Consider the following 27,228-nt stretch of genomic DNA (forward strand, 5'->3'; position numbering starts at 1 on the left):
GTACTTGAATCTTTGACTTTGGGCCATCTGTGCCTAAAATAAGCTCTTCACATTGTTTTTTTATTTTTTTTTTAATTATGGTTGTTTCGTGTGTACAACATAGAGATTAGACATTTATATATCTTTCAAAGGATCACCCGGAAAAGTCTAGCACTACCCATCTGACACCGTACATAGTCATTACGATATTTTTGACTCTGTTCCCTATGCTGTACTTTACATCCCTGTTACTGTTTTTATGACTGGCAATTTGTACTTATTAATCTCTCCTTTTTTTCACCCATCCCCGTCCTCCACCTTTCTGGGATCATAAATTTGTCTCTGTGTCTATGAGTTTGTTTCGATTTTATTTGTTCATTCTGTTTTTTAAATTCCACATATAAGCGAAATCATGTTATTTGTCTTTCTCTGACTAACTTATTTTACTCAGGCCCATCCATGTTTTATAAATGGCAAGATTTCATTCTTTTTGTGGTTTAGTAATATTATATTGTATATACATACCACATCTTTATCCATTTGTCTATTTTTTTAATCCTCACCTACGGATATTTTTCCATTGATCTTTAGAGAGAGTGGCAGAGAGAGGGAAAGACAGACAGAAATAGTGACGTGAGAGAAACACATCGATTGGTTGTCTCCTGCTCGAGCCCCGACCAGGGCCCAGGCCTGGGAGGAGCCTGCAACCGAGCTACGTGCCCTTGATTGGAATCAAACCTGGGACCCTTCAGTCCGCAGGCCAATGCTCTATTCACTGAGCCAAACTGGGTAGGGCTATCCATTTGTTTATTGATGGACACTCAGGTTGCTTCCATATCTTGGTTATTGTAAATAATGCTGCAATGAACATAGGGGTGTGTATATCTTTTTGATTGAGTGTTTTGAATTTCTTTGAATAAATACCCAGAAGTGGAATTTCTGGATCATATGATAGTTCTGTACTGTTTTCCATAGTGGCTACACCAATATACAATTCACCAACAATGTACAAGGGTTCCCCTTTCTCCACATCCTTGCCAACACTTGTATGTTGATTTATTGATGATAGCCATTCTGACAGGTATGAGGTGATATCTCATTGTAGTTTTGATTTGCATTTCCCTGATGATAAGAGATATTGAGTATATTTTCATGTGTCTCTTGGCCATAACTCCATAAAGATCACTATTAACATTTTGATATATTAATGTCTTTTTCTGAATAGAGATAGTTTTTACATTTTCTGTTTTATCTTTAACATTTTAGCAAAATGATTTCCTTATGTTACTGCAAATTTTTAAAAACATTTAATATTAACTCATGATATCGAATTATGTAGATAATTTGCTTAACCCCTCTCTTTATGTATGCATTTAGATTGTTTCTGCTTTTTTGGATATTATTGAGAGTGAATTTGTCTTTTGTGTAATCTCGTGGGAGTACGCACACATGTGTATCTCATATTTTGTTAGGAAAGGTTCTTGGAAGCAGACTCCTTTGGGAAAGGGGTAGGAATAAATTTAAGTTTCCTGATGCATATCACCAGGTGTCTTTCCAAAGGATTGTACCCATTTACATGGATGGGAAGCCATCCATGTAATTGTATCTTTGCTCCTGAGGTAAGTTCAAGGGGCATAGTTGAGGTCTATCTGGCTCATAGTGGGGCTCTGTGCTCTGCCTGATTGCTGCTGGTGGGCAGGTCTCCTGCTTCCCAGTGGAAGCACCTTTGTTCTTCCTTGCTTCTAGATCCCTACCTTGATTGACCGGATGCTTGTGTCATCCAACACGAAGACTGGGGCTGCAGGAGCTGAGGCCTTGTCCCTCCTACTGAAGAGGCCCTGGGACCCTGCTGTAGGGGTACTTTCTCATAACAAACCAGTAAGTTGGGCAGCTCAGGACTTATCATGGAATTTTTAGAATCTGGTCTCAGAACTTTGGCAAGAGGATAGTAAGTGGGTTGTTTAACTTTTTTCATTGATAACTAGTTGTGTATAATGCTTAACAGTTTCAAAGGCAGATCGGCATTGGGGGATAAGAAGGTGTGGGGACACCTGGGATTTCATGGAGGAACCCTCTCATGCCCTGGTTCTCTGGTGACATTTTTTCCATAGAGCAAGCTCCCTGGCTCTCCACTCATTCTCATTGCCTCCTCCGGGCCTTCCAGTTCTGCGTTTCCCACCTCACGCCGCCACCGCTTCTGGCAGTCTCAGCTCTCCTGCTTAGGCAAGGTATGTGTGGGGACAAGAGGGACTCTGTCCTGGGTGGGAATATAGTCTTGGAGGATTGAGCAGACAAAATGCAGCAGGGGGCCAAAATGAATGAACTTAAATATGGAGCTTCCCCAGCTCTCTTTCCATTTGGAATTCGAATGGTGCTTATCCAGGGTTGATGGATTCTAGAGTAGGTTAAGCAGATTTGAGCAAAGACTTGAAACTTAACCTTTGCTGGCATGGCTGCCACTTCCTTCCATTAGGTCATCCCTGTAGCCACCCATCTGCTGAACAATGGAAGTGGGGTAGGAGTTCTGCAGTGTCTTGAGCATATGATTGGGGCAGTGAGAAGCAAAGTGCTGGAGGTGAGACTGCCCCTGCTTGACTTCACCAAGGCACACCCAGTCTTCCGGGCTTCTGCTCCCATCGGTAGCTCCTGTGTAACTGTCTTGTCTTCTTTCTCTTTCCACAAAGATTCACAGTCATTTTCCCCACAAACCCATCATCTTGATTGGCTGGAATACAGGAGCTCTGGTGGCCTGTCATGTAAGTAATTCCCCCCTTACTTGGAGGTTGTCCTGGGGTAGAATACTGCTGCTGCTGCTGCCAGCCACCGCCGAGTCCTCTTTTATGTTCCAGGCACAATGCTGGATGCTGGACCTACATAATTACATTTTAAGCATAAAAGTAAACCCCTTGGGCCCTCACCCAGCTTTACCGGTAATCAACTCACAACAAGGCTTTTGCACCATCTGTTTTCTTTGTCAGTATTTTGAAGAAAATCCCAAATATTTCATTCATATGTATTTCAGCATGTTTCTGTGAAACAAATCCCTCCCCCTTCTCCCCCCCAAAAAACACAAGCACTATTCTTCCACCTAAAACAAAACAAAACAATGCTAGCAGGCAAAATTTTTAATAGCTCTGGAATTTGCTGTTGTGTTCGTGTTCTGCCCCTTTCCAAGACATCAAGAAACCTTTTCTTTGTTATTTTACATACCATTTGCATGCATATTAGTTTGCATAAGTGTCCCTGACCTGTCCAGAGCCCCAGTTCTCAAGTGGATAAACTGAGTGAAGTCTGTGCTGCATGCTATGGTCTAGTCCAATGGTCGGCAAACTGCGTCTCGCGAGCCACATGCTGCTCTTTGGCCCCTTCAGTGTGGCTCTTCCACAAAATACCACATGCGGGCGCACATGTACAGTGCGATTGAAACTTCGTGGCCCATGCGCAGAAGTCGGTATTTTGTGGAAGAGCCACACTCAAGGGGCCAAAGACCCGCATGTGGCTCGCGAGCCACAGTTTGCCGACCACTGGTCTAGTCAAATATGAGATCTTGGGCCATGAGAGGGGAAGGCTGTCTCCTCATAACCCTGGTCCCAGGACAGCAAATTCTCTAAGAAAGTGGAGTGCCTGGGAGCTACCCATTAAGTTCAAAAGGGGGAGATTTTCTTCCTTTAAGGGAGAAGAGCAGCATTTTATTCTTCTGATTGTATTTGGTGTAAGTATGGACGTGTGGGGAGTGAGCAGGAGGCCTGTAGCCTAGGGAATTGACAGGGTGGAAATATTAAACCTCCCATCCTGTGGTTCAGCCTCTGCTGGTGTCTTCCCAGGGCCCAGTGTTTCAGGTGGTGGCTGCTTGTGGAATGGCACATCTGTGTTCTGTGTTACTGCTGCCACCATGGCTGGTACTCCTGGGGGTTGGGACGGGGAGGAGTAGATGGGACTAGCTGGTAGCTCTGGACCAGTTCTAAGTTCTGGGTGGGAAGGCAGTTGACCTTGAGACAAACTGTTCCATTATTTCTAGGTGTCGGTCATGGAGTACGTCACTGCTGTTGTCTGCCTTGGGTTCCCTCTGCTTACCGTGGATGGCCCCAGAGGGGTAAGTATGGGGCACCATTGATTACTGGGCAGGTGAGAGAGAGTAGGGAGTGCATGCCTCGCCCAATTTGGTGCGCAGTGACTTCGGCGGCCCAGCTGGCTTCCTGAGCTGACCGGCCAGGGCAGTGCTCAGTAACTATGAACTGGCTGATTGTGAACTCTGCACTTGTTTTAGGATGTGGATGATCCCCTCTTGGATATGAAGACTCCAGTCCTCTTTGTCATTGGTCAGAATTCCCTGCAGTGTCACCCTGAAGCCATGGAGGATTTCCGGGAGAAGATTCGGGCCGAGAACAGTTTGGTGGTGGTTGGGGGAGCTGACGATAACCTCAGGTGGGTAGGCCCCCAGGGCTGTGAGACCCATGCTGTGGTGTTGGAGAGAGGCCTGTGAGGTGGTGAGGTAGCTAGCTACACAGGCTAATCTCCTTCAGACTACATCTGAAAGGGGGCATTAAAAACCTTTTTTTTTTTTTGTTACATTTTTAACTAATTCAGATTTATAAAATGTTGCAAAAATAGTACAAAAAATTCCTGTATACCCCTCACCTGGATTTCTCAAATATTAACATCTTACATAACCAACGTATGATTATCAAAGTCAAGAAATTAACTTCAATATGGTACTGTGATCTAATCTACAGACTCAGATTGCATCAGTTGTCTCTGGTTCAGGGTCCAGGATCACATGTTGCTGTTGGTGCCATGGCTTCCCCGTCTCCTTTAATTTGATTCATTTGATACTGCTCAGTCCGTCTTTGCTTTCATGACCTTGACACTTTTGAAGACTTTTGGCCAGTTATTTTGTAGACTGTCCCTCAGTGTAGGTTTTTGACATTTTTTTATGATCAGGTTGAAGATATGTATTTTTGGCAGTAATGCCCCAAAGGCAAGGTACCGTCACTGCACCTCCTCCAAGGATACATGATGTTGACATGTCTTATCACCGGTGATGTTATCCTCGATCACGGGTTACGGGGGCCTCTGCCAGGTTGCTCTACAGTAAAGTTACTATTTTCCCTTTGTAATTAGTAGTTACCTTGTAGGGAGAAGATACTTTGAGACCCTGTAAATATAGTCTTTGTCATCATGGGATTACTGGGATAGGCATTTCTTCTTTTTTTAATAATTCTTTATTGTTGAATATTACATATGTCCCCTTTCTTCCCTCATTGACCCCCTCCAGCCTGCCCCAGGCCTTTACCACCCTACTGTCTGTGTGGGATAGGCATTTCTTTACATTTTGTTCCTTCCTCAGGATGACTATGAACACATTTTATTTGTATTAAGTACCTTTTACATATTTTGGAGGATAAGCAGCCAAAGTTTGAGAGAGTTTTATGAAGGTACCTTTAGTTCTTGAGATGTCTACTCCCTTACAAGGCCAGCTGCCTTTTGGCCTTTAGTTACATTTCCATGAAACATACTGAATGTGTCATGTATGGGGCCTCCGTTTTCTGTGTGCTCACTCTGAGAGATTCAGTCATTTGTGTGCTTTAACTAGAGAGCTTAAAGCGGGTGCCTGCTCCTACCTGTCTTGTCGGTTTCTTACCCAGAGATGATTAGGAGAATTCCTCTTGGTCTTGGTCATTTGACAATTTCTCGGGGCTTTGGGCCTTTGTTGGGGTCTTATAAGGTTCATGAGGACATAGGTAAAGGACTTCTGGAGTGTGTAGTTCCAGCACTTTCCGTACGCTCTTTTGTGCAATCCCTTAACTCTATAAGTGAGGTATTATGGTTCTCCATTTTGCAGATGTGGAAACTGAGGTTCAGGCCGGTTGCAACACCTGCCTAAGCACTAACATAGTCTTCCTTCCCAGGCCTTGAAAATAACCTCCACTTGATGCCATGGAATATTTAGAAAGTGAACATTTCCTCCTTTTCGTCTCTTAGGATAAGTAAAGCAAAGAAGAAATCAGAAGGGTTGACACAGAGCATGGTGGACAGGTGTATCCAGGTACACAGTTGCTTTTGCGTTTTCTCAGCTAGGCTTCCTTTCTGCAGCCTTTTGGGCTTAGTCTTGTCAGTAACAGCCTTTTTGTCTCTGAAGAGTAAGGGGTATATCCCCTGGGGCCTCTGGTGGCCTAAATCACAAGCAAAGAGAAAGAGAAAAGAAAGAGGGAGAAGAAGGGGAAAGGAGAGTCATGAGCTAAAATGTGGGGAAAGTATCAAGGAAGAAAGGGTTCACAGGGGGAATGGTAGTGCATGATCACCCCAGGGCGCCACCTCACAGAGGTTCCTCTGGCCTCTGGCTGAGGCTGGGGTTTGTGCCAGGTTTTGTGCACATGGGGAGGGACTGGCACCCCAGATGCCCAAGCCAAGGTAATCTGTTTTAGTTGGGACTATCGGGCAGTTCCCGTTCTCCAGCCGAGGACTCTATGTTGGCCTCTCTTTACACCAGGATGAGATTGTGGACTTTCTGACTGGCGTGCTCACTCGCACTGAGGGGCACGTGGGTGCCGAGCCTCGGGACCAGGATGCTGAGAAGAAGAAGAAGCCCCGGGATGTGGCCCGCAGAGACCTGGCCTTTGAGGTCCCCGAGAGGGGCAGTCGACCCGCCTCACCAGCTGCCAGGCTTCCAGCCTCCCCTTCAGGCTCCGAGGTAATGTGGCAGGGAAGGGCCATTTCTGCAGGGGAACTAGGACCCGGAGCTGGTGTTTTGGCTTCTTGGGGTTGCCTATGTGCTGGGGCCAGTGCTTGTAGGCCTGTGAGTTCCTACAAGGTGAATTCCTGACCAGGGAATCCTAGGGGACATGCCGATAGGTGGTGACACCCAGACAATGTTGGCTCGGCTCCTGCCCTTCTCGCCCTGCTCAGGATCTCTCCAGTGTGTCCAGCAGCCCCACCTCCAGTCCTAAGACCAAAGTGACCACAGTGGCCTCTGCCCAGAAGTCCAGTCAGATTGGGAGCTCTCAGCTGCTGAAGAGACATGTGCAGCGGACAGAAGCTGTGCTGACCCACAAACAAGCCCAAGGTATGGGTGCCTGGCCCAGTGGCCCCTCTCTGTCTCTGCAGTTGACACCATGTGGCAGTTGGAATGTATTGGCACCTGCAACTTTTCCCAGGGGCATGTGAGAAGCACCTTTCCCACATTCCTGTCCAGGCAAAATGAATACCGAGGGCTGTTTTCAGGGTGAAACATCACTTGAGGTCTGTGTGTAGGGGCTGCATCAATCCACTGGCTCCAGCTTTGTCTTGGTGTTCGGGTCAGTTAGGCTGTGTGGGCTGACTACATGTGTACTGGCCTCAGATGCTTTTCTAACGCCCAGTTGGGGGAGCTGCAGCTGCTCAGGCCCTGCCCAGCCACTCCTGCAGCACAGTGCTCTCCAAGGTGCTTGGCTTGTTCATCAGACTCCAGGGCAGCTTCACTGGGTCATGCCCTTTCTTTGTGTTGCTCTTGAAGAGTTAAGATTTCCACACTGGGACTTTCATGAGGTTTATCAGATAGGTTTTAGGTTAGGCTGGGAAATATTGGTATGATTGAAATTAGAGTTTGGAGATCAGTGAGTGCTGCATAACAAGTTCTAGGCAAGGGAGAGTTCAGTGGGTAGGGAGAGAAGGAGATGCAGTGGCTCTATCCCTCTCCCACTTTGATCCAGTTGGGTGGCTCTGACATGAGGTCTCTTAGGCATTGTTGTTTGATTTATCCAGGAGCACGTTTCAACTGAGGTTCGGGGAAGCGGCAGTAGCCAGAGCTGGTTGTCAGGTAGAGAGAGGTGGAGGTGACCGGCTGGCCTCCTCACTTCCCCTGTGTTTCCTTCAGTGAAGTCAAGGGTAAGGACTTAAAACCCAGGCCTCTTAGGAAGTTGCTCTTGAGGGTGGTGCTGACAAGGAGCAGAAGTGCGAGTGGATAGATGAAGGCAAAAAAGAGGCCAGATGCTCAGTCCATGCGGATGCTCTGTGACCTGGGCTTGCTTAAGTGGTGGCCAGAGCCAAGTTCTAGATGGGCGGTATCCACTCAGGCTTTTGATAAAGAGAGAGCCAGTGGTCTGCGGTGCCTCTGGAGGGGATAATTGCTTGAGAATCCAAGGAGTTTTGGAAGGCTGATTGTTGAGCTGGGTTCAAAATGGAACCCAGAGTTTCATGGAACCCAAAGCTGTAGCTGCTTTGACTGAGCTCATAGGCAAAGGGGAGGATAATAGCTAATGTTATGGAGCCTCACTACGTGCTCGGGCCTCTTCCTGGTGCTTGACTTGCTGTGGCTCAGTGAATCTTGGCCCCACGGGGCAGGTGCATTTGTATTTTCAGTTTATAGATGATTTCATGGAGCTGCTAAAAGCAGTAATTCCAGAGAAAGCCCCTGTTGACTATTTTCTAGAACATTCTCATGTCTTTTTCTTACTCCTTCTCTTTCTCTCCTTTCTCTGTCTGGCTGTGATTCTATAATTCTTTCTGATTCATTCCAGCACAGTTTGCTGCTTTTCTGAAACAAAATATGCTGGTGAGGAAAGCTCTTCCTCCCGGCACCTCCTCCTGTCTCTTTGGTGAGTATTACTCTTTCTCACCTTCTCCCTCTTCACTCCCCCACCCCGACCTCTCATTCGTCCCTGTTTGGTTTCCTCCTGTTCTTTTCTCTTTGCCTTTTTCTATCTTTTGATTTTTCCCGACTCCTTTTGCTTATTGCTCCATTGTCTTTGCTTTTTCTCCATTCTTTCTGTTTGCCTCTCATGGTGTTTTTCTCTTTTTGTTTCTTATTATGGTTCTTAGCTCTGCTTCTCCCATGAGCGCCTGTGGCCATTGCCTGTGAGCCTGCGTTTCCTTGGGTGTTTTTCTCCCTGCCTGTGGTTTCCTCCCTCCATCCTGGCCGCTGCAAGCCACTTACCAGCATAAAACTGTAACTCCTTTTCCTTCCATTACCTCTTTCCAACTTGGATTTTACTAGTAATTGATGCCTTTTAAAAGTATGTTTTCTAAATTAATTTTTAGAGAGAGGAAGGGAAAGGGATAGAGAGTAGAAATGTTGATGAGAGAGAAACATCTTTGGCTGCCTCCTGCATGCCCCCTACTGGGGACTGAGCCTGCAACCCAGACATGTGCCCTGACCAGAATTGAACCGGTGACCTCTTGGTTCCTGGGTCGACCCTCAACCACTGAGCCACACTGACTGGGCTAGTCCCTTGAGCAAACCTTCCGCTGGTTATACCCTGACTATAGTCTGGAATAACTCCCTATGGCCGATGCCATCCCCCCCACCCTCCTGCTGCCTTCTCCTCCCAACCCTGATTGCCTTTGCTAAGATGAGGGACTGGAGCTGGGGGCTCTGGGTGTAAAGAGGAGAGGATCTGTGAGGAAGCCTGAATGATACCCAGGCTTGGCCATATGCAGGGTGAATCTGTTTAACTCAGTGGAGGGGAAAGCCTATGTGTGAACAGGTAGCCTTTCTGTGTACCTAGGACAAGGGACCTGGGGACTAGGTTGTGACATGGACCACTGTTGCCCTGTTACTTTGGGACAGGAGCTATAAAGGTATCTTAGCTAAAATGCTTCCTTGCCTAGGAGCTCCTAAAGCCAGACTGAAGTCCTGGTAGCGGTCCTCTTTGTGGCAAGCAAACCCTCAACCCTGGGCTCCTAGGGCATGGGACTCAGAGCCCTGTGAAAATCTGCTGTGTAGGGAAGACTGTGTAGCCTGTTCCCCCATTGCTTCTTCCTGGAATGTTTCCTGCCCACCAGCTGTGTCATGTGGGGTGGGCTTGAAACAGGAAAAGGATCACAGTTTTTGAGCTTGGGAAGTGCTGTTTAGATCCACTGTGATGAGGCCTCTGTGTTTTGGTTGGCCTTTGATGGCAGGGTTACAGTGTCTTCTCCTTTCTTTTTGTTCCAACTCAGAGCCCCTGTCTTTCCAACTCCAGGACAGAGTGAGGAATGGGGATGGCGCCATGCCCTGAGAGGGGCAAGGTGCATTTCCACCACAGCGGGGGCTGAGCGAGGTGGGACTAACACAGAGGTTGTTGTCTTTGAAGTGTGGCTCCGTGTGTGGCTGGTACTCCTGTGTGTTCCCACATACAGCTGTCCCTGTTCTGGTCCTCACTGTCAGAGTCTGGGAACTGTGGAGGACCTTACTCAGCTCTGTCTCTTAGTTCCCATCTCATCGGAACAAGCGGAGGAAGCAGAGAAAGAGGACCTTAGGGTCCAGCTGAAGCGGCACCACCCCTCCAGTCCTCTGTCTGGCAGTAAGGCCTCGAAGCGACCCAAGATCAAGGTGTCCCTCATCTCCCAAGGGGACCCAGCCGGAGGGCCTTGTACTCCTTCCCCAGGAGGAACCCCAGAAGGTGAGTTTCCCTTGACCTGTTCCAATAAACTGGCTGAGCTCTCCCGGGCTCGTAGCTTTGCCCTCTTGGGGCTGCTTGCTGCCACTCAGCCTCAACTGCAGTGCGAGGGCTGCCTGAGCAGAGGGCTCGAGGTGGCCCACGGGAGGGCAGCCAGTGACCTGCTCTGCACTAGCACCAGGGAGGCAGGACGAAGATCAGAGGAAGCTCTGGGTTCATGCAAAGCATCATATATTTGGGGGGTTTTGTTTGTTTATTTCAATTAAAAATAAAATATTCCAGAAAGTTTAGACAACAGAAGGGGGAAAAAATAACTCCAGCTCTTCCTGTTCCCATGTAGTTATTCTTCAGTTTTTATTTTCCAGTCTTTGTCCATAATACCTTGCATTTAGTCTGGCTGTGGAGGCTGAAAAGTGAGCCGATCAGGACTGACTGGCGGCTTGGGGGCTTTGTTTTGCAGCTGGGGGAGGAAAGCCCATCATGATGACACTGGGGCAGGCAGCAGCAGGTGCCAAGGAGCTCACAGGGCTTCTCACCACAACCAGGTGAGTCTGCTTCTTGGTCTGTCTGTCTCTGTCCCCTTCTTTCTCTTCACCTTTCTTCTGGTCCACATAATGCTTTGGGCAGATGGTGGATTCTGGGTTCTGTCCGTTCGGGGAGTGTAACTTCTTTTTGGGTGGGATCTTTATTTTTCTTTTGGACCAACTCAAGAGTTCAGTTCATTTTCACCTAAAGTTTGCAAAGCATCCCATAGCTCTTGCTTCAAGGTCTGAAGTCTTTACTTTAGGCATAGCTTCTAGAAGGACAAGTGGCCTATTCAGAAGTGGAATGATGAAACCAAAGTTTCTTGCCTCGTGTCCATTGCTGAAACCTTGCTGGGCTCCATTCCGGCCCCTCCCTGTGTTGCTGGGGCCTGCTGCCCTCCAACCTTTGTATAATGGAGCTCCTGTCTTTCTATCCAGGCCCAGTGCTTCTGAAGCGGGTGTGTCAGCCAGCCCAGCCTCCTCCGTGGTCTCCAGCAGCACTGCACCCAGTCCCTTGCACACACTCCAGAGCCGCCTGGTGGCCACCTCCCCTAGCAGCTCCCTCCCAGGTATCTGGGGCACAGCATCCCGACCTCCCAGCAGAGTCTGGGCAGCTGTTGGAGGGTGGTCCTGGCAAAGCAGCCTGGAGCTGAATCGGGAGGGCATTCCTCAGGTCTCGGGCTTGTCAGGGAAGTTTGACAAGAAGCTGGAATTAGCTTCAAGGGGCATGAAGTTCTTGGCCTTAATAAGTACAATGAGTAAACATCACAGTCTGCAGGCAGTGCATCCTGTACTGTAAGGAGGAGAAATTGCTGGTGGGAGATGTAGGTATTGTGTTTCATTTCGGTGTTTTTAAGATTGAATAAAGCTGGAAATGGTGCATGCTGGGTGTGCATGTCTCCTCACCTCTCCACCTCCACCCGACACTGAAAGGCTGAGTGCCTGAGCCCTTCTCCTTCAAGAGGACCTTCCTCTTTGCTTTGAGGCCACTGGGCTGTGTGTGAAATGTGGTGTAAATGAGGTGCTTGGAATTCTTTTGGCTTAAAAAGTCCTTTCTCGCCCAGCTGGTGTGGCTCAGTTGGTTGAGCATCATCCCGTGCAACAAAAGGTTGCCGGTTTAACTCCAGGTCAGGGCACATACCTGGGTTGCAGGTTTGATCCCCATTCGGGGTATGTACAGAAGGCAACTGATCGATGTTTCTCACATCGATGGTTCTCTCCCTCTCCCCCTTACTCCCTCTCTCTCAGTATGTCCTCGGGTGAGGGTTAAATTACGTTTTTTTAAAAGTCCTTTCTCCTCCCTAGAAAGAAGTGAGGGAATTTAGAGTTCTGAACAGTGGGATTCAACCTCTCTGGTTTTCCTAACCCTGTCCAAACTGTCGGACGGGTGGTTTGGAGCAGGTTGGGACGTGCAGGAGGAATGGGAGGCGTGCATCTGCATAGACCCTTCCTCACATGGGCCTTCAGCGGGCATGCTGGGGGACCTGCTGGCTTCCTGAGAGTGAGGAATGTCCAGGGGGAAAGCACACCTGGTGTTGGCTGGGTTGTTGAGGGTGGATGGGCATGGCTGCTCTCGGATAAATGGTGGAGCTTGTACTGATGTCTGTCGTACCATTTCCTAGGGGCCACATCTGCCAGCAGCCTCCTCCAAGGCCTCAGCTTCAGCTTACAGGATATCAGCAGCAAGACCTCGGGCCTCCCAGCAAGCCCCTCCCCAGGACCATCCCCACAGGTGCACATCTGCCTTCCTTCTGGGCTGGGCAGGTGTGGGGAGGAAGCCTCAGCTTGCTTGTTTGTGGTAGGGAGACTGGGTCTGGAGTCTGGGTCAAGGACAGATAGCCCCTGACTTCCCAGCTGGGAGCTACCAAAGGTTAAGGCTCCAGCACTTACTGGGAGACACTGGGCAAGTTTCTTGACCTCTCTGTGTCTTCGTTTCCTTGTCTGTAAAATGAGGATAGTGGTCTATCCCTCACAGAGTTGTTTTGAGGGCGAAATATGTGGGAAATGCCTGGAAGAGCACTTGCATGTGGTGGACACTCAGTACATGGCAGTCTTTAATAACATGCTGTGGGCACGCCACACTTGTACATGGCTGTTGGGCAACAGCTTCTGATCACCTGGGCTTGTGTGTCCCACAGGCCACCAGTGTGAAGTTGCCCACCCCCATACAGAGCCTGGGTGCCATCACCACAGGCACCAGCACCATTGTCCGTACCATTCCTGTTGCTACCACTCTCTCATCTTTGGGTGCCACTCCTGGTGGAAAGCCTACAGCCATCCACCAGCTGCTGACCAATGGGGGCCTCGCCAAGTTGGCAAGCAGCCTCCCTGGCCTGGCTCAGATCTCCAACCAAGCATCAGGTGAGTCTTTCTTGAGAACCCTGGGGACTCCCAGATATGGGATCTTCCCCCAGGACCTTCTCATCTCACATGGGCTAGGGATGCTATTGAACCCAACCAGGGTCTTGGCATCCACCCTCAGGGATTTAGCTGTGAGGGGTCCATCCCCCAGAGAGGTTGAGAGAACACAGGCTGTTTTCTGCTGCCTTTCAGAATGACTGATGGGGTGTAGATGACCCAGCTGGGGAGGAGGACAAGGAGGGTGTTCTCTGTGGGGAAGAAACTCCCCAGGAAAGGAAATAGGGGTGTGACCAAAAAAAAAACAAAACAAAAAAACCCTACTTCTCTTCTCAGGCTTGAAGGTCCCCACCACCATTACTCTGACCCTACGAGGGCAGCCAAGCCGAATCACCACACTGAGCCCCATGGGCCCAGGAGCAGCCCCATCCGAGGAGCCCACCTCCCAGGTGCTGCCCTCCAACTCACAGGTGAGTCTGGCCAGGAAGATGGAGGAGACAGGCTCTAGCAATTTCAATGCACTGGGCTTGTAGTTAGGTCAGATCCAAATCCAGACCCGGGGCTTGTAGCTTTGAAACTTTGAGCCTCCTTTTCTGTCACACTCCCTGGACCGTTGTGAGGTTAAACATGTAGTGTCCCTGCGTGTCCTAGTGCCTGTGTTTCATGTTTTGGTTTACTTTCCCTCCCCATTCCTTTCCTTCTCTGCTCAGTTGTGTCATGCAGCGGTCGTGGCACAGGCTTTCCAGCATTGTGCCCTTCCAGATCTGGGCACTCATTGCCATCTTTTTCGGGCACAGTTAGGTTTTTTTTTTTTTTTTAAATATAACTTTTATTGATTTCAGAGAGGAAGGGAGAGGGAGAGAGATAGAAATATCAATGATTAGAGAGAATCATTGATCAGCTGCCTCCTTCACGCCCTGCACTAGGGAATGTGCCCTGACCGGGTATCGAACCATGGCCTCCTGGTTCATAGGTCAACGCTCAACCACTGAGCCATGCCATCTGGGCCACAACTAGGTTTTTTATAGCTCTTACCAGAAGTCACCTCCAAGTCCTCTCAGCTGAATGATTTCCTTTATGACCTTTTCCAGTGAAATGTTTCTAATCTTAAATGGTGATCTGAGAGCCACCCAAAGGCCAGAGATTAAAGAGAACAGTCATTTGTGCCCAGTGTGGAGTGTGCTTGCTTCAGTGCCCACCATTCCAACCAAGGCCTTCCATGCAGGAACGGTGATGTGCCAGCTGCGTGGCAGAAGCTGGCCCTGAGCCTGGCATTCCCACACAGGCTTTGCGTGGAAACGGGGCCTGGGCATGCTTGGCAGGGGACTGTTGCTGACTGCACTAAAAGCTCCTCTGCACAGAGGTTGTTCCCGGCCCCACTGGGGTCAGAGCCACCTCTGCCGTCTGCAGAGAAGTGGAGGTGTTCTCATTATTTTATTCATTATCAGTCACAGAAATGATTATGCTTATCTATATATATAAAAGCCCAAGTGACCGAACGACCAGTCCATCGGTCCCTATGACGCACACTGACCACCAGGGGGCAGACGCTAAATGCAGGATCTGCCCCCTAGTGGTCAGTGTGCTCCCACAGTGCGAGCGCCGCTCAGCTGACTGAAGGGCACCAGACACCGGGCTCACAGCTGGCAAGTGCAGCTGCGGCAGCGCGAGCCTCTCCTGCGGCCGGGCAGGCACAGCAGGGCCGGGATGAGCGGGAGTGGCACAGCACCCGGCCCCACTACTACACCCCCTGAGGGGTCCTGGATTGCGAGAGGGAGCAGGCCAGGCTGAGGGACCCCACTGGTGCACGAATTCGCGGATCGGGCCTCTAGTTTTCAATAATACAAACATTATAGAAGTAATACAACTTAGAAAGTGCAAATTTCCCATGATACCACTCCCAGAGAGGATATCCACTGTTAGTAGCTTGATATGCATTCTTCTAGATTTTTCTTTGTATGCAAAGTGTATTACTTTAATTTTACTTTTTGACAAAGATGAGATCACAGCCCTAACCGGTTTGGCTCAGTGGATAGAGTGTCGGCCTGCGGACTGAATGGTCCCAGGTTTGATTCCGGCCAAGGGCATGTACCTTGGATGCGGGCACATCCCCAGTAGGGGGTGCGCAGGAGGCAGCTGATCGATGTTTCTCTCTCATCGATGTTTCTAACTCTCTATCCCTCTCCCTTCCTCTCTGTAAAAAATCAATAAAATATATTTTAAAAAAAGATGAGATCACAAAATATGGACTTTTGTAGCTACCTTTGTTTACAAAACACATTATGACATGTCTCCCTGTTGATTACAGAGAGACCTATCTATGCTCTGACAAGGTGGGTGTAAGAAAGTGGGCTTCACCACCACTGATAGGGAGTTGGGCTGTGTTTTGTTTTTTGACATCATAAGTAATGGTGTAGTGCACACCCTCGTCATGCTGTGTGTTTACCTCGGGGGACTTCTACAGGCTGGAGACCAGTATGTGGAGGGTATATGCACCTACCACCTGCTAGCTGCTAACTAATTGTCCTTCACAAGGTTTTGCTAATTTACAAGACACAGTGATGAGAATATCTGTTTGTTTATACCATTGTCAGGTGTGGAAATCCGTATTTTTAATTTTATTGATTTGATGGTTGAGAAGTGAAATTGTTTTCATGTGCATTTTCATGATTATTTATGAGGTTGTATGTCTTTTATGAATTGCCTGTTATATTCTGCGTCTGTTTATTTTGTAGCAACTTTAAATATTCCAATGTTAATCCTTTATCTATTATACAAGTTGCATATACTTTATTCCAGTCAGTTGTGCTTTTTTTCCTTTCTATTGAAATAATAAGTGCATGTCTTTTAACTTTTGTTTCTGGATCTTTTATCATGCAGACATTAAAAAATTTTATACAGTAAGGTCTTTAAATCTTTTCCTTTATGCTCTTCCCATCACAAGAGTATAATCTTTTTGCATTTTGTTTTTTAATATATTTTCTTTTTAGAATTGTGGTAAAATATACATACATACAAGTTACCATTTTTACCCTTTTTTAGGCCCAATTGAGTGGCATAAAGCACACTCACATTGTTGTGCAACCATTACCACAGTCCACCTCTAGAACTTCCCCATCATCCCATATTGAAACTATTTTCTTATAATGCTTGTTTGTTTACCTTTAGTTTCAGTCCACTTGGAATTTGTTTCTTTTATTGTTGTTGTTTTTTTGGGGGGGGAATTTATTTCTATGGGCTAAGTGAGATAAGGATCTAACAATAGAGGAGTCCATTCATTTTTCATTGTTTGACATCCGCTGCTCTCACATTCTAAATTACTATGCACACATGGGCCAGTTTTGTACCCCTTGATCTGTCTGTTCCTACACTGGCTTTATATTATTGTCTGGTAATGCAGATCCTCCAGTTAAGGGAGTATCAGTTGTGTTTCTAGTTTGCTAAGATCTTTATCCTTTTCCTTTCTCTTGATAAATAATGGGTTTTTAATTTTGTCCATTGCCCTTTTGGAATCAAATGAGATGAATGAGCATAAATAGTTCCTTGTAATTAGTTAAACTAATGAATTACTTTAATAGATTTCCTAATATTGAGCTACCAAAATTTGAGATTCAGGCGTTTGTCCAATATGTCCTATTCTTTTTTTCCACATGTCCACATTTATTTTTATTTTGCACACATGGGAAAGAAGACCCTATCAAAAAGGAACAAAACACAATAGGGGAAAAAATACAATAGAAAGAAAAAAGCCAAGTGTTTCAGAGAAAGGCACTCTTCTGATTTGCTTTTATTTTAGTAAGGATTTTGGCCTCTGTTTATTAGTGATATTGGCCTGTAGTTTTCTTTCAGTCACCTCTGCTTTTGTGTGTGCTTTCTATCTTATAATATGAGATGAGAAGCATTTTATGATTTTCTCATCTTCTCAGACATTTATATATCATAGAAATGACCAGTTTCTAGATGGTTTGATGGAAATGACCTCTAAGCCATCGGGCCTATTTCAGGCAGTTCTAACCCTTGCTGATGCTGCCTTGAGGCTCAACTAGAAACAGGTCCCCACACGATGCTCTCCTCTCTGTTAGGTGATCCTTTGGGCTTGCTGTGCATTGGGGAGCTGGTTAGTGTTGAGAGCAGTTAGAGTCATTGGGAATCCTCTTCCTGGCTAAATGGAAGCCCAGAATAAAGATAATAAAAGACGTCTACCTAAGGGAGTTAACTCAAGAGCTTCTTTTTTATCTCAGTAAAATGGGTGTGTAATTACTAGGAAGGGTCTGGTGATGATTCTTTTCTTACAAAGGAGATATTATTAGATTCAGACTTGCTGACTTGAAAGCTTCTAACATTCCCTTATAGTGTTCAGACTGCCAGACAGTGGTCAGGCCCGCTGTCTTCAGCAAGCTGTGTGATCCTGGGCCAACCACCCAGCCTCTCTGGACTTTGGTTTTCTCGTCTAGTCTAGTGAGGCGGTGATTGTTGTGGTGCTGGGATTAGTAGGACCCAGCTCAGAATCTCCTCAGGCTTTGGAAGATGAATTTTCAGAGGTTGAGAAACAAACCACCCATTTATGACATTTATAATACATTTGGAAATTTGAACACTGACTGGATAATTGTTGATATGAAGGAATTATTAACCTTTTTGTGTGTAATAATGGTGTTTAAAAGTTTGAAACAATATCCCCTTTCTATTTTCGGGTTCCATACTGCAATATTTGTGGATAGAATGAATTTAAAAAGAAAGGCAGTGTGAGCACCAGCTAGACGTCTCTGAGGTTTGTGCAAGCACGAATGTTTTGTTTCTGGCACTGATGGTGCTTACTGCGAGATTCCTTCATGGAGCTGAACTGCGGTGTGGTCCTGAGAAGCTGAAGGGGGAGTGGGGACCAAGACTGCTGTGCCTGCATCCGAGTCCTGAGTGCATCCTTGCCTGTGGTTGCCAGGCTTTCCTCCTGCCTGGCCATACCTCTGTGGCCACACCGTGGCCGTGGCAGCCCCTGGGCATTGTCAGGTGTATTACTAACCAGGACAGAGGAAGCGTCTGTGCACAGCCTGTCTTTGGGCGGGGTGAGCTCATGGGAGGTGCATTCTTTCCAGTTCTGATTGTCAGACCCTCCTCATTCCTCCTCTCCCGCCCCTCTGGCCTCCCCTCTTTACTGCTTTTCCAAAGGTGAAATCTAGAGAAGTGGGAGAGCCTTGGTGAGAAAAGCCAGCTCTCTCAACCTTGCTTCATTCTTCCTGAGCTGTAAGGCTCAGCACTTCAGGGCACCCTCCACGACACATAAAGCATGGGGAGACCTAAGAAAGGATTCGTCAGCACAAGTATGGAAAACTTCTCAGTGATGTCACCCTTAACATTCACCTGGTTCCTTTTCCTGCGTTTCCCTTGTCCTCTTGTGTAGTAAGAGCTCACCTTTGTAGTTAAACAAGTATACTCTCGGTGCTTTATGCAGCTTGTCTCATTTAACCTCACAAGCGCCTGGGGGGCGGGGGTGCTGTCATAAGATGAGGAAAAGGAAGCTGAGAGAGCATAGTCACTGGCCCTAGAAAGTGGTGGGGGTCTCTGCAGCATCCATGCTGTGTGAACCATTGGCTGCTGGAACGCACGTCCTTGTGCACCCAGCTTTTTCCCTATTGAGAATCTCTTTGGCATAAATTCTCAGGCATGGGGTGAGGGGCCAGAGGATCTGAAGTGTTAACTGACAAAGTTCTGACCCTTGTTCACTACCTCTCCTGCCATAGCGCCTGCCTCCAGCTCCCTGAAGACGCACGTGAAGGCCCTCCTTTGCCAAGTTGGTGATGGCTGCTGCAGTGAACCCTGGGCACATGTGCTGTCCTGCTGAGCTGTCCACTTGTCTGAAGATCCTTTAAGACACTCACTTTTGCCTCTCTGCCAGCTGTCTTTGGGGTTGGGCCTGTGGGTCCTGTGACATGGTGCCAGCAAGGGGAGCATCGTCCTCCAGCATCTCCAAGTCTGGTTCCCAGAACCCTGGCTCCTCAGCAGGCCGGGACATTGGAGGGTCACAGTAGCTGTGACTTGCCCTGGGCAGCAGTTCATGAAGGAGCCTTTTGGAAGTCGGTGCTACCCTGTGCCAAGTTGGGAGGAGACATCTTTGTGGCCTAGGGTTGTAGGGGTTCAGATTGCGAACCCTTTGCTGAGGGCCGGGGTCATCCTGGCCCTCCACCTGGCTGGCCGATATTAAAAGGACTTGTTTTGGACATTCTGCTGCCTTCACTGAGTAGCATGGGAGAGTGCTCCCCATGCCGCTCCCTCGTAGGAATCACATCAGTAGTCTGCTGCGACTGAGAATACCTAACTCAGATCCATGAGCGGGCAGAGCACACTGGGCTGTCCTCTCTCAGCCCCTTTGGCCACGTACATGTGGAGAGCAGCAGTTGCTAAGAGATGGAAACAGGCCCCTTTTTTATCATGGGTTGGGCACTTCCTGTATGCAGAAAGCCTGCGGGTCCAGAAAGGTCGAAGAAGACCAACGAACAGCAAAGGAAGTAGCTTCAAGGATGAGTCAGTAAGTCCTGCTGCTAAACGATTCGGGCTTGAGGCTTCGCCTCTAGGTCCTAAGGAGCTGCAGAGTCACCTGGAGATGAGAAGAATTTGCAAGGTCAGGGAGAAGAAAACCCCACCCCCAAAATCTTTCCCCAGTGCTTGGAGGTGAAACAGGGATAACCAGCTAAGTTAACATCTGGGCCGTCCCAGGAAACCTCGGCTTTAAGACTACAAAGGCCGTGCTTCAGTGTTTCTGTTTCTCTCCCAGGCATTTGCCTTCTTGCTCAGAGTGGGGGAATCATTGGCACTGACGCTCCTGTGCAGCACCCTTGCTCTTGGTGCCAGCCTGAGCCCGGGAGGAGCAAGTTCCTGGACAAGTAATTGCTGAAGATGGAGCTTGGAGTCCCTCCTCTCCTCCTCACAGTACTTTTGTACAAAGGTAGTTTTAGATTTGGCTTAGAACCCGTTGTCCACAGCAGCCTCCCTTCCCTTCTGTACTCTAGAATGTTCCAGCTATGGTGATGAGTCAGGCACCCAGTGGGACTCTGTTCAGTAGGGAGGGCCCACAGTGTGCCATGGCCGGAACTGTGGTCCAGGGTCCTGACCCAAACCAGACAACGTGCATTCAATTCAGCAGTCACCCTTCCAGTCTGAGTGGCAGCCAGGAGGGGTGCACAGCGTGCAGGAGTCAGGGGAGACAGAGCTGGGCATGTGTATGATAGGAGTGGAGAGGGCATCTTAAACATCGTGCCCTCCCTCCCTCCCTGACTCCTGCAGCGCTGGTCTCTGGTGACTCATAGAATGGCGCTGTGTTCTTGCATCAGCTGGTAGGTAACTGCTTTCTGAAATTCAGGAGGCATTTAGTAAGTTTGAAGAAGATATGAAATCTGAAAGAGGCCTCCATAGGTCAGGGGATTGATAAGTTTACAGGTAGAATAATAACATACCTCCAGGACCTGAAAATAGTGGGACTGTGTGAATATGTGAAGCTTTTAGGAATCATTGGGGACAGGCAGAGGGTCCGAAACAGCTATTTGTGACGTAGGAGTGCCGCCTAGACAGTGCAGGCAGGGCTGCTCCTGAGAGATGCTGGCTTGGTGTGTGCTGGGGTCAGAGCAACAACTAACGCACCTTCCTGCTGTCACGCCAGTCCTAGTGCTTCCCACGGTGACTTCCTGAGGCTTGGGTTGCACACCTCGAAGAATGCCAGACTGGAGAAGGGGGTTGTAAGGACATGGATTCTTCACCTCAGAGGAAAGGCTAAAGGGAGACGTCGTTGAAGTCCATAGAGTCAGGTTCCCCGGTTCCACATGTCTTCTCCAGCCACACTGCTTAAAATGTAAAAGGAAGCTTTCTTCTACCCATCACCTAGCAGACCTGGGTCTGTAGCCTCAGATGGGATACTGCTGGCCGAAACGTGGAAGGATCAAAAAGGCTTTGGGTAAATTCTTGGATGACAGATGTATGTTGATGCCCTGTGGGAGAAGATGGAGGAAGACCTTCTGTCTGTTCTTGGCCCCCACACACACACACACAATAACAATCTTGGGTTGGATGGTTCCAGACTGAGCCCCTGTGACGGTTCTGTTCACATTAGTAAGAACAATTACAGAAATAAAAACAACTTTGCATCGCTCCAGCTCGTTTTCAGTTGGCTTCTTGTGTTTGTTCTGGTAACTACCCAGAAAATAAAAGCTAAGGTATTATGGTAATGCCTGAGTTCACCTCGTTGACGCCCAGTGCCATGAGGTAGGTACTGTACTTCCCTTTTTAGAGGTGAGGAAACTGAGGCACAGAAGAGTCACACAGTAGGAAGTGCAGAAGCAGGACTAGAACCCAGGCAGTCTGCTGCCCGTGTCTGTTCTACTCTGCACTTGCTGAGCTTCTGAGATGGAAGACCAGAGTGGAGGTTAGCCCAGGAGGTGGGGAGATGGTGGCTTGGCCTTCATGTGACCCTCTTCGGTTTGCGTCCCACCAGGCCTACAGTGATTGCTGCTGGCTCGGCAGGACTCTTGACTGGGCCTGACTCAGTAGGTGGGGTTCTTTGCCCTTGGTCCTGAGAAATTGAAATCCCTTTACACATCCTATAGCTCCACCCCCTCCAATAAATAGTGAGGTGAATGAATGAATTCCAACCACCAGATTATTTGTAATTTTGTATTCAAGAGGACCTTCCCTCCGACCCTTAAATTCCAGGCCCCTATACTTGGATAGGAACCCTCTGTGGGTGGAAGCCATGGTGTGGTGGACCGCGTGGGTCCTGTCCAGTGGGCTCATCTGTCACCATCCGTGGTGGAGACTCAAGGTGTTCTTTCTCACTGACTTGGGGGAGTCAGGTGAAGTGAGAGGTGAGGATGAGGTGTTCAGGTGATAGCAGTCTTAAACTTCAGGAGTAGAAGGACAGGGCCGTAGCAAATTATGATGCAGAAAAGTCTTTGGTATCTTTAGCTCCCTTTTTTAATTTTTTGTAATCCTCACTGGAGATACTTTTTCCATTGAATTTTCAGAGAGAGTGGAAGGGAGGGAGGGAGAGAGAGAGAGAGAAACATCGATGTGCGAGAGACACATGGATCACATGCGCCCCAGCCAGGGTCGGGGATTGAACCTGCAACCCATTTACGTGCCCGTGACTGGGAATGGAACCCCCAGTCAACCCTTCAGTGGTCAGACCAATGCTCTAACCATTGAGCACCCACAGGGCTTAGCTCTCTTTTTTAAAGCATGTTAGGATTGGCGGTTGCAGGAAGCAGAAACCATTCACCACCCAAATGAGCTTGTAAAGGGAATCTTCTCCCAGTATGCGTTCACAGACGGGACCCGGCGGTCTCTGCTCCTGGCCTCGTGGCCTCTGCTGCCGAGGGAGGGACCAGCGTGATCCTGTTTCACAGGACTCAGCCGTGGAGCCCTTCGTGGATGGCGGGCCGCCTCTTCAGTTCCCGACGGCCGCAGCCCCCTGGCTGGTCTCACGCTTGCTGATTCCCAGTGGAGTCCTCTGAGTTGTACCTGCGAGTGGTGTGGGACTTGCCGACACTCCCTGTGGGACGCTGTGCTCCCTTCAGTTCTGTCGGTGTTTGGGCCACGAGCTGGCAGTGCTGTCATCTGGTGCATGCGTACACGGTGAAGGTGCTGTGTCTTGTGGGTTGTCATTATGTAATGTCTCTACCTGCTAATTTTCTTGACCCTGCAGTTCATTGTATCTGACATTCTGATGTCAGCTCTGATGTCAATCTCTGTCCTTTAATTGGTGCGTTTAGACTGTCTCCATTTAATGTAATTATACAGGGTGGGGCAGAGGTAGGTTTACAGTTGTGAGCACATAAAACAGTTTATTCTTGTATTTTATTTAGTAATTATTTATTATTTTCCATACAAACTGTAGACCTATTTTTGCCCCACCCTGTAGCTATGTTAGGGCTTACATCAGCCATTTTAGTTATTGTTTTCTGTTTGCTCTTGTTTTTTTCCTGCCTTCAGGTGCCTAACTTGAACATTTTTTTAGAATGCCATTTTGATTTATCTGTAGTGTTTGTTTGCTTTTAATTCTCACCTGAGGAGTGAGGATATTTTTTCCATTGATTTTTAGAAAGAGTAGAAGGGAGGTGGAGAGAAATATCCATGTGAGAGAGTCACATCAATTGGTTGCCTCCCACACGCACCCCAACTGGGGATAGGGATCAAACCTGCAACCCAGGTACATGCCCTTGACTGGGTATCGAACCCGTGACCCTCCAGTGCGCAGACCGACACACTAAGCACTGAGGCATGCCGGCCAGGTCTCTCTAGTATTTCTGAGTGTCTGCTTGTTTAGACAGCTTTTAGTGGTTGCTCTGGATGTTGCACTATGTGTATACACGAAACTTACCAGTCTCCTTACCACATTTACTAGTTTGCAGTGTAGAAGCCTCCCCTCCCTTTCTGTTCCTTTATCCTCCCCCATCTCTGCTATAATTGTTGAGAAGCACATTCAACAGTGTTATACTTTTTGTTTCAAATGTAATTTAGAAAACTCAAGAGGAGAAGGAAAATCTATTGTGTTTATCCATATTTTTATTCTTTACAGTGTTCTTCCTTCCTTCTGATGTTTCAAGATTCCTGCTTTTATTACTTCCTTTCTGTTTAGAGAACTTCCTTTAGGCAGTCTTGTAGAGGTCAGCTGTCAATAAATGTTTTTAATTTTCCTTCATCTGGCAATGTCTTAATTTCCCTTTTATTACTGACGGATGTCTTCACTGAGTATACAGGGTGCCCCTCAAAATGTGTACACACACTTTGAATAAATAAAGGCAGTGTTTATTAAAATACATTTCATTTTCAAAATTGAACTATCAGCTGTTAAAGTGTGTATACATTTTTGGGGACACCCTGTATATAATTCTGGGTTGACCATTCTTTTCTTTTAGCACTTGAAAAATGTTATGCTACTTCCTTGGTTTCTAATGAGAAATCTGCTACCATTCAAAAAAAATTTCCCCCTATAGACAAGGTGTTGTTTCTTTCTTTGTGCTTTTAATATTTTTTCTTAGCTCTAAATAAATCTCAATGAGAATAGAGGCTCTTAAGAGATCTGTTATCTAACCTAATCTAATCTAATCTGAAGGTAAGAAAATACTATATACTCAGACACATAAACATACAAACAGGCCTTACAGCTTTGCCTCTAGAATTTCAACCATATGTGAAGATCACACAGAAAAACAAAACTCAGCTTTGAACATTTCAATGAGCCGTTTGTTTTCTTCCCAGCGGGTATGAATGCTTAATTGATTTGAGCTCACAGTGCCCAAACTGAAGAGTGACGAACTAGATGCTCCAGTCTTTCGCCAACAGCAGCACGGCCTCTGTAAACCAGCACATCCCTTTGGTCACTCCTCCCAGGGCTCCCTCGCCAATCTGTGTGTCCTGATTGGTGGCACCGAGGTCAGTCACGTGGCTGCTCGGGACAGCAAGGTTGTTTGCGAATATGATTTTTTCTAGCTGTAGCCTTGGGAAGATGGTTTATAATGTAAGAGAGGACCGAAGTGAAGGGCCCAAATGACTTGGAAGAATGTTGGGTAGCTAGACTCCCTGCACACTCCCTGGGTGTTCGTGATCACCTTCCCTCGTTCCTTGCTGGTCAGTGGAAACCTCTTCAGGGGCGGGGGGCAGATCTCATCTCTCTCCCCCTCTCCCTCTGTCTTTTTTTTAAAAAATATATTTTATTGATTTTTTACAGAGAGGAAGGGAGAGGGATAGAGAGTTAGAAACATTGATGAGAGAGAAACATTGATCAGCTGCCTCCTGCATACCTCCTACTGGGGATGTGCCCACAACCAAGGTACATGCCCTTGACTGGAATTGAACCTGGGACCTTTCAGTCTGCAGGCCAACGCTCTATCCACTGAGCCAAACCGGTTAGGGCTCTTCCTCTCTCTTAGACTCCAGGTCCCACTGTGTCTGATGTGACTTCCCCCTGCCTCCTGTATAAGCATAAGCTTGACCAGGCCCAACAGTGGGGTAAAGGAGCCTGCAAGGACTGCCTTGAACTCCAGCATTGTTTGCATACAGACCACGCTAGGCATTTTTTTAAAATATATTTTTATTGGTTTTCAGAGAGGAAGGGAGAGAGAGAGAGAAACATCAATGATGGGAGAGAAACATTGATCGGCTGCCTCCTGCACACCCCACACTGGGGATTGAGCCCACAACCCGGGCATGTGCCCTGACTGGGAATCGAACGGTTATCTCCTGGTTCATAGGTCCACGCTCAACCGCTGAGCCACACTGGCCGGGCCACGCTAGGCTTTTCCTAGAGAGCACCAGTCCGTCGCCTTGGTCCCAGTTCTTGAATGTAGCTAAACTCAACTAATTCCTGAAAGTTTCTAAATGATTCAACTTTACTACCTGGCAAGCCTTCCTGCCCTTGTTACAAATCAGAGGCCTGACTTCCGGTTGGGACAGCCCTTCACTTCCCAGTGAGATGGAAGCTCAGGGCACTGTGAGCTCCTTGCCCTCAGGGCTGTTCCCATCCAAAAGTGAGGGAGTGGAGGTTCTGGCCCCCAAAGATCTGTACCCTTGCGCTGGTCATGGAGTGTTATGCTGGCCTGTTTGGTGGCCCCCAGCTCAGCACAAGCTCCAGTGAGTCCTCAGTCACTGCTGACTTGGCAGGGCAGCAAGCTCAGCCCCACACCATCAGCTGTCCAGGTGTCCTTCTTGGTGAATATCCAGGGCCCAGCCAGTCCCAGGCGGCCGAGACACATCTAGCTTGTACTGTGCGTGGGAAGATGGTTTATAATGTCAGCTAGGCGTGGCTCTGCTGCCTGGGACTGACTGGGGCCCGGATATTCACCACGAGGGACACCTGGGCGGCTGGTGGTGTTGGAGTGGCAGGCAGCAAACATTGTGTCAGCTGGCTTACACTCACAGAGGGACTCCTGGGGAAGGGTCTGGGAATGCTTCAGAGTCCAAGGAAGATTTGGGGTACCCCAGGACATGGGGGTCTCCTGGACCATCGCCATAACTGACTCAGCTTCATGAGCCTAATTAGGTTGTGCCGGCCCTGGCAGGGGATAGGTTGTGCTGGACCTTTCTGGAGGTGGCTGTGAGCTGTCTATTGCAACCACACGGATGTCAACAGTCACAAGAGCATGCGATCATCATGACCAAGACTCGGGCATCTGCGTGTGAAGGGGAGCATGTCTCAGGTCTACAGCCAGGTGATGCAAATTCACACAAAGCCAGGCAGGAACTGTTACCGGTTCAGAGCTTTAACACTAGGAATCCTACGGCCAGCAGCCCTCCAGGAACCCAGGTGGGATTCGTGGCATAGGGTGGCAGTCTGGGGCTGGGGGGCACTGGGCACGGAGGCTGGGCTCAGCTAAAGACAGACTGGGCCACTGTTCGCAGCCCCATTTGTCAAGAACAAGTTTGCAAGTTACTTGGAAGGCTGCTGTGGCGACCCCTTTTCCCCACAAGGGCAAAGTGAGTCCCTTATAAGGATACCAGTCATATTTGATTTGGATCCCATCCTTATTTATTTTTAATCCTTACCCGAGGATATTTTTTCATTAATTTTTAGAGAGTGAGAGGGGGAGAGACAGAAACATTGATGTGGGAGAGACACACTGATTGGTTATCTCAACACTCTCCACGACCACCACCACCGCCAGGGATCGAACCTGTAACCAAGACACATGCTGCTGACCTGAATCGAACCCGGGACCCTTCAATCTGAGGGCTGATGCTCTATCCACGGAGCCAAACTGGTGAGGGCTGGGCCATCATTAGGACTCATTTAATCTTTATTACCTCCTTAAAGTCATATGTGAGGGCTTCACATATGAATTGGGGGGTGAGGGCTAGGTCAGGGCTCCCAGCTGCCCACAGGACAAAGAGGAATTTGGAATGATTTCTTTACATTCGTCATCTATTGCTTTCCCCCACACCCAAGGCCACAGGCACTGCAGTTTACAAATGAGACTGCAATTGTCCCACTGCCACTCTACCCTTGGTTTCAATCACAGATCAGTCCTCCT

General features: G+C 48.1%; 1 protein-coding gene across 5 annotated transcripts in view; it reads left to right on the top strand.

The window, feature by feature from the left end:
* Nucleotides 1-21,356, top strand: part of KANSL3 (KAT8 regulatory NSL complex subunit 3) — a 44,761-nt gene extending 23,405 nt beyond the window's left edge. For 4 of the 5 annotated variants that reach the window (XM_005862231.2, XM_005862233.2, XM_014536427.1 and 1 more), the window contains exons 5-21: nt 1,726-1,857; nt 2,091-2,207; nt 2,453-2,554; nt 2,664-2,735; nt 3,998-4,072; nt 4,247-4,404; nt 5,962-6,025; nt 6,470-6,670; nt 6,886-7,042; nt 8,475-8,552; nt 10,146-10,337; nt 10,795-10,879; nt 11,297-11,427; nt 12,481-12,590; nt 12,997-13,219; nt 13,553-13,686; nt 18,955-21,356. In XM_005862231.2, coding sequence (XP_005862293.1) covers nt 1,726-1,857; nt 2,091-2,207; nt 2,453-2,554; nt 2,664-2,735; nt 3,998-4,072; nt 4,247-4,404; nt 5,962-6,025; nt 6,470-6,670; nt 6,886-7,042; nt 8,475-8,552; nt 10,146-10,337; nt 10,795-10,879; nt 11,297-11,427; nt 12,481-12,590; nt 12,997-13,219; nt 13,553-13,686; nt 18,955-18,975 — 2,052 coding nt within the window. In that variant the 3' untranslated portion in view covers nt 18,976-21,356. The remainder of the gene's footprint in view (nt 1-1,725; nt 1,858-2,090; nt 2,208-2,452; nt 2,555-2,663; nt 2,736-3,997; nt 4,073-4,246; nt 4,405-5,961; nt 6,026-6,469; nt 6,671-6,885; nt 7,043-8,474; nt 8,553-10,145; nt 10,338-10,794; nt 10,880-11,296; nt 11,428-12,480; nt 12,591-12,996; nt 13,220-13,552; nt 13,687-18,954) is intronic. The other variant, XM_005862232.2, reaches the window with a different exon arrangement.
* The last annotated feature ends 5,872 nt before the right edge of the window (nt 21,357-27,228 follow it).

This window comes from Myotis brandtii, unplaced genomic scaffold, assembly GCF_000412655.1.
Source record: "Myotis brandtii unplaced genomic scaffold, ASM41265v1 scaffold1612, whole genome shotgun sequence".
Lineage (NCBI taxonomy): Eukaryota > Metazoa > Chordata > Mammalia > Chiroptera > Vespertilionidae > Myotis > Myotis brandtii.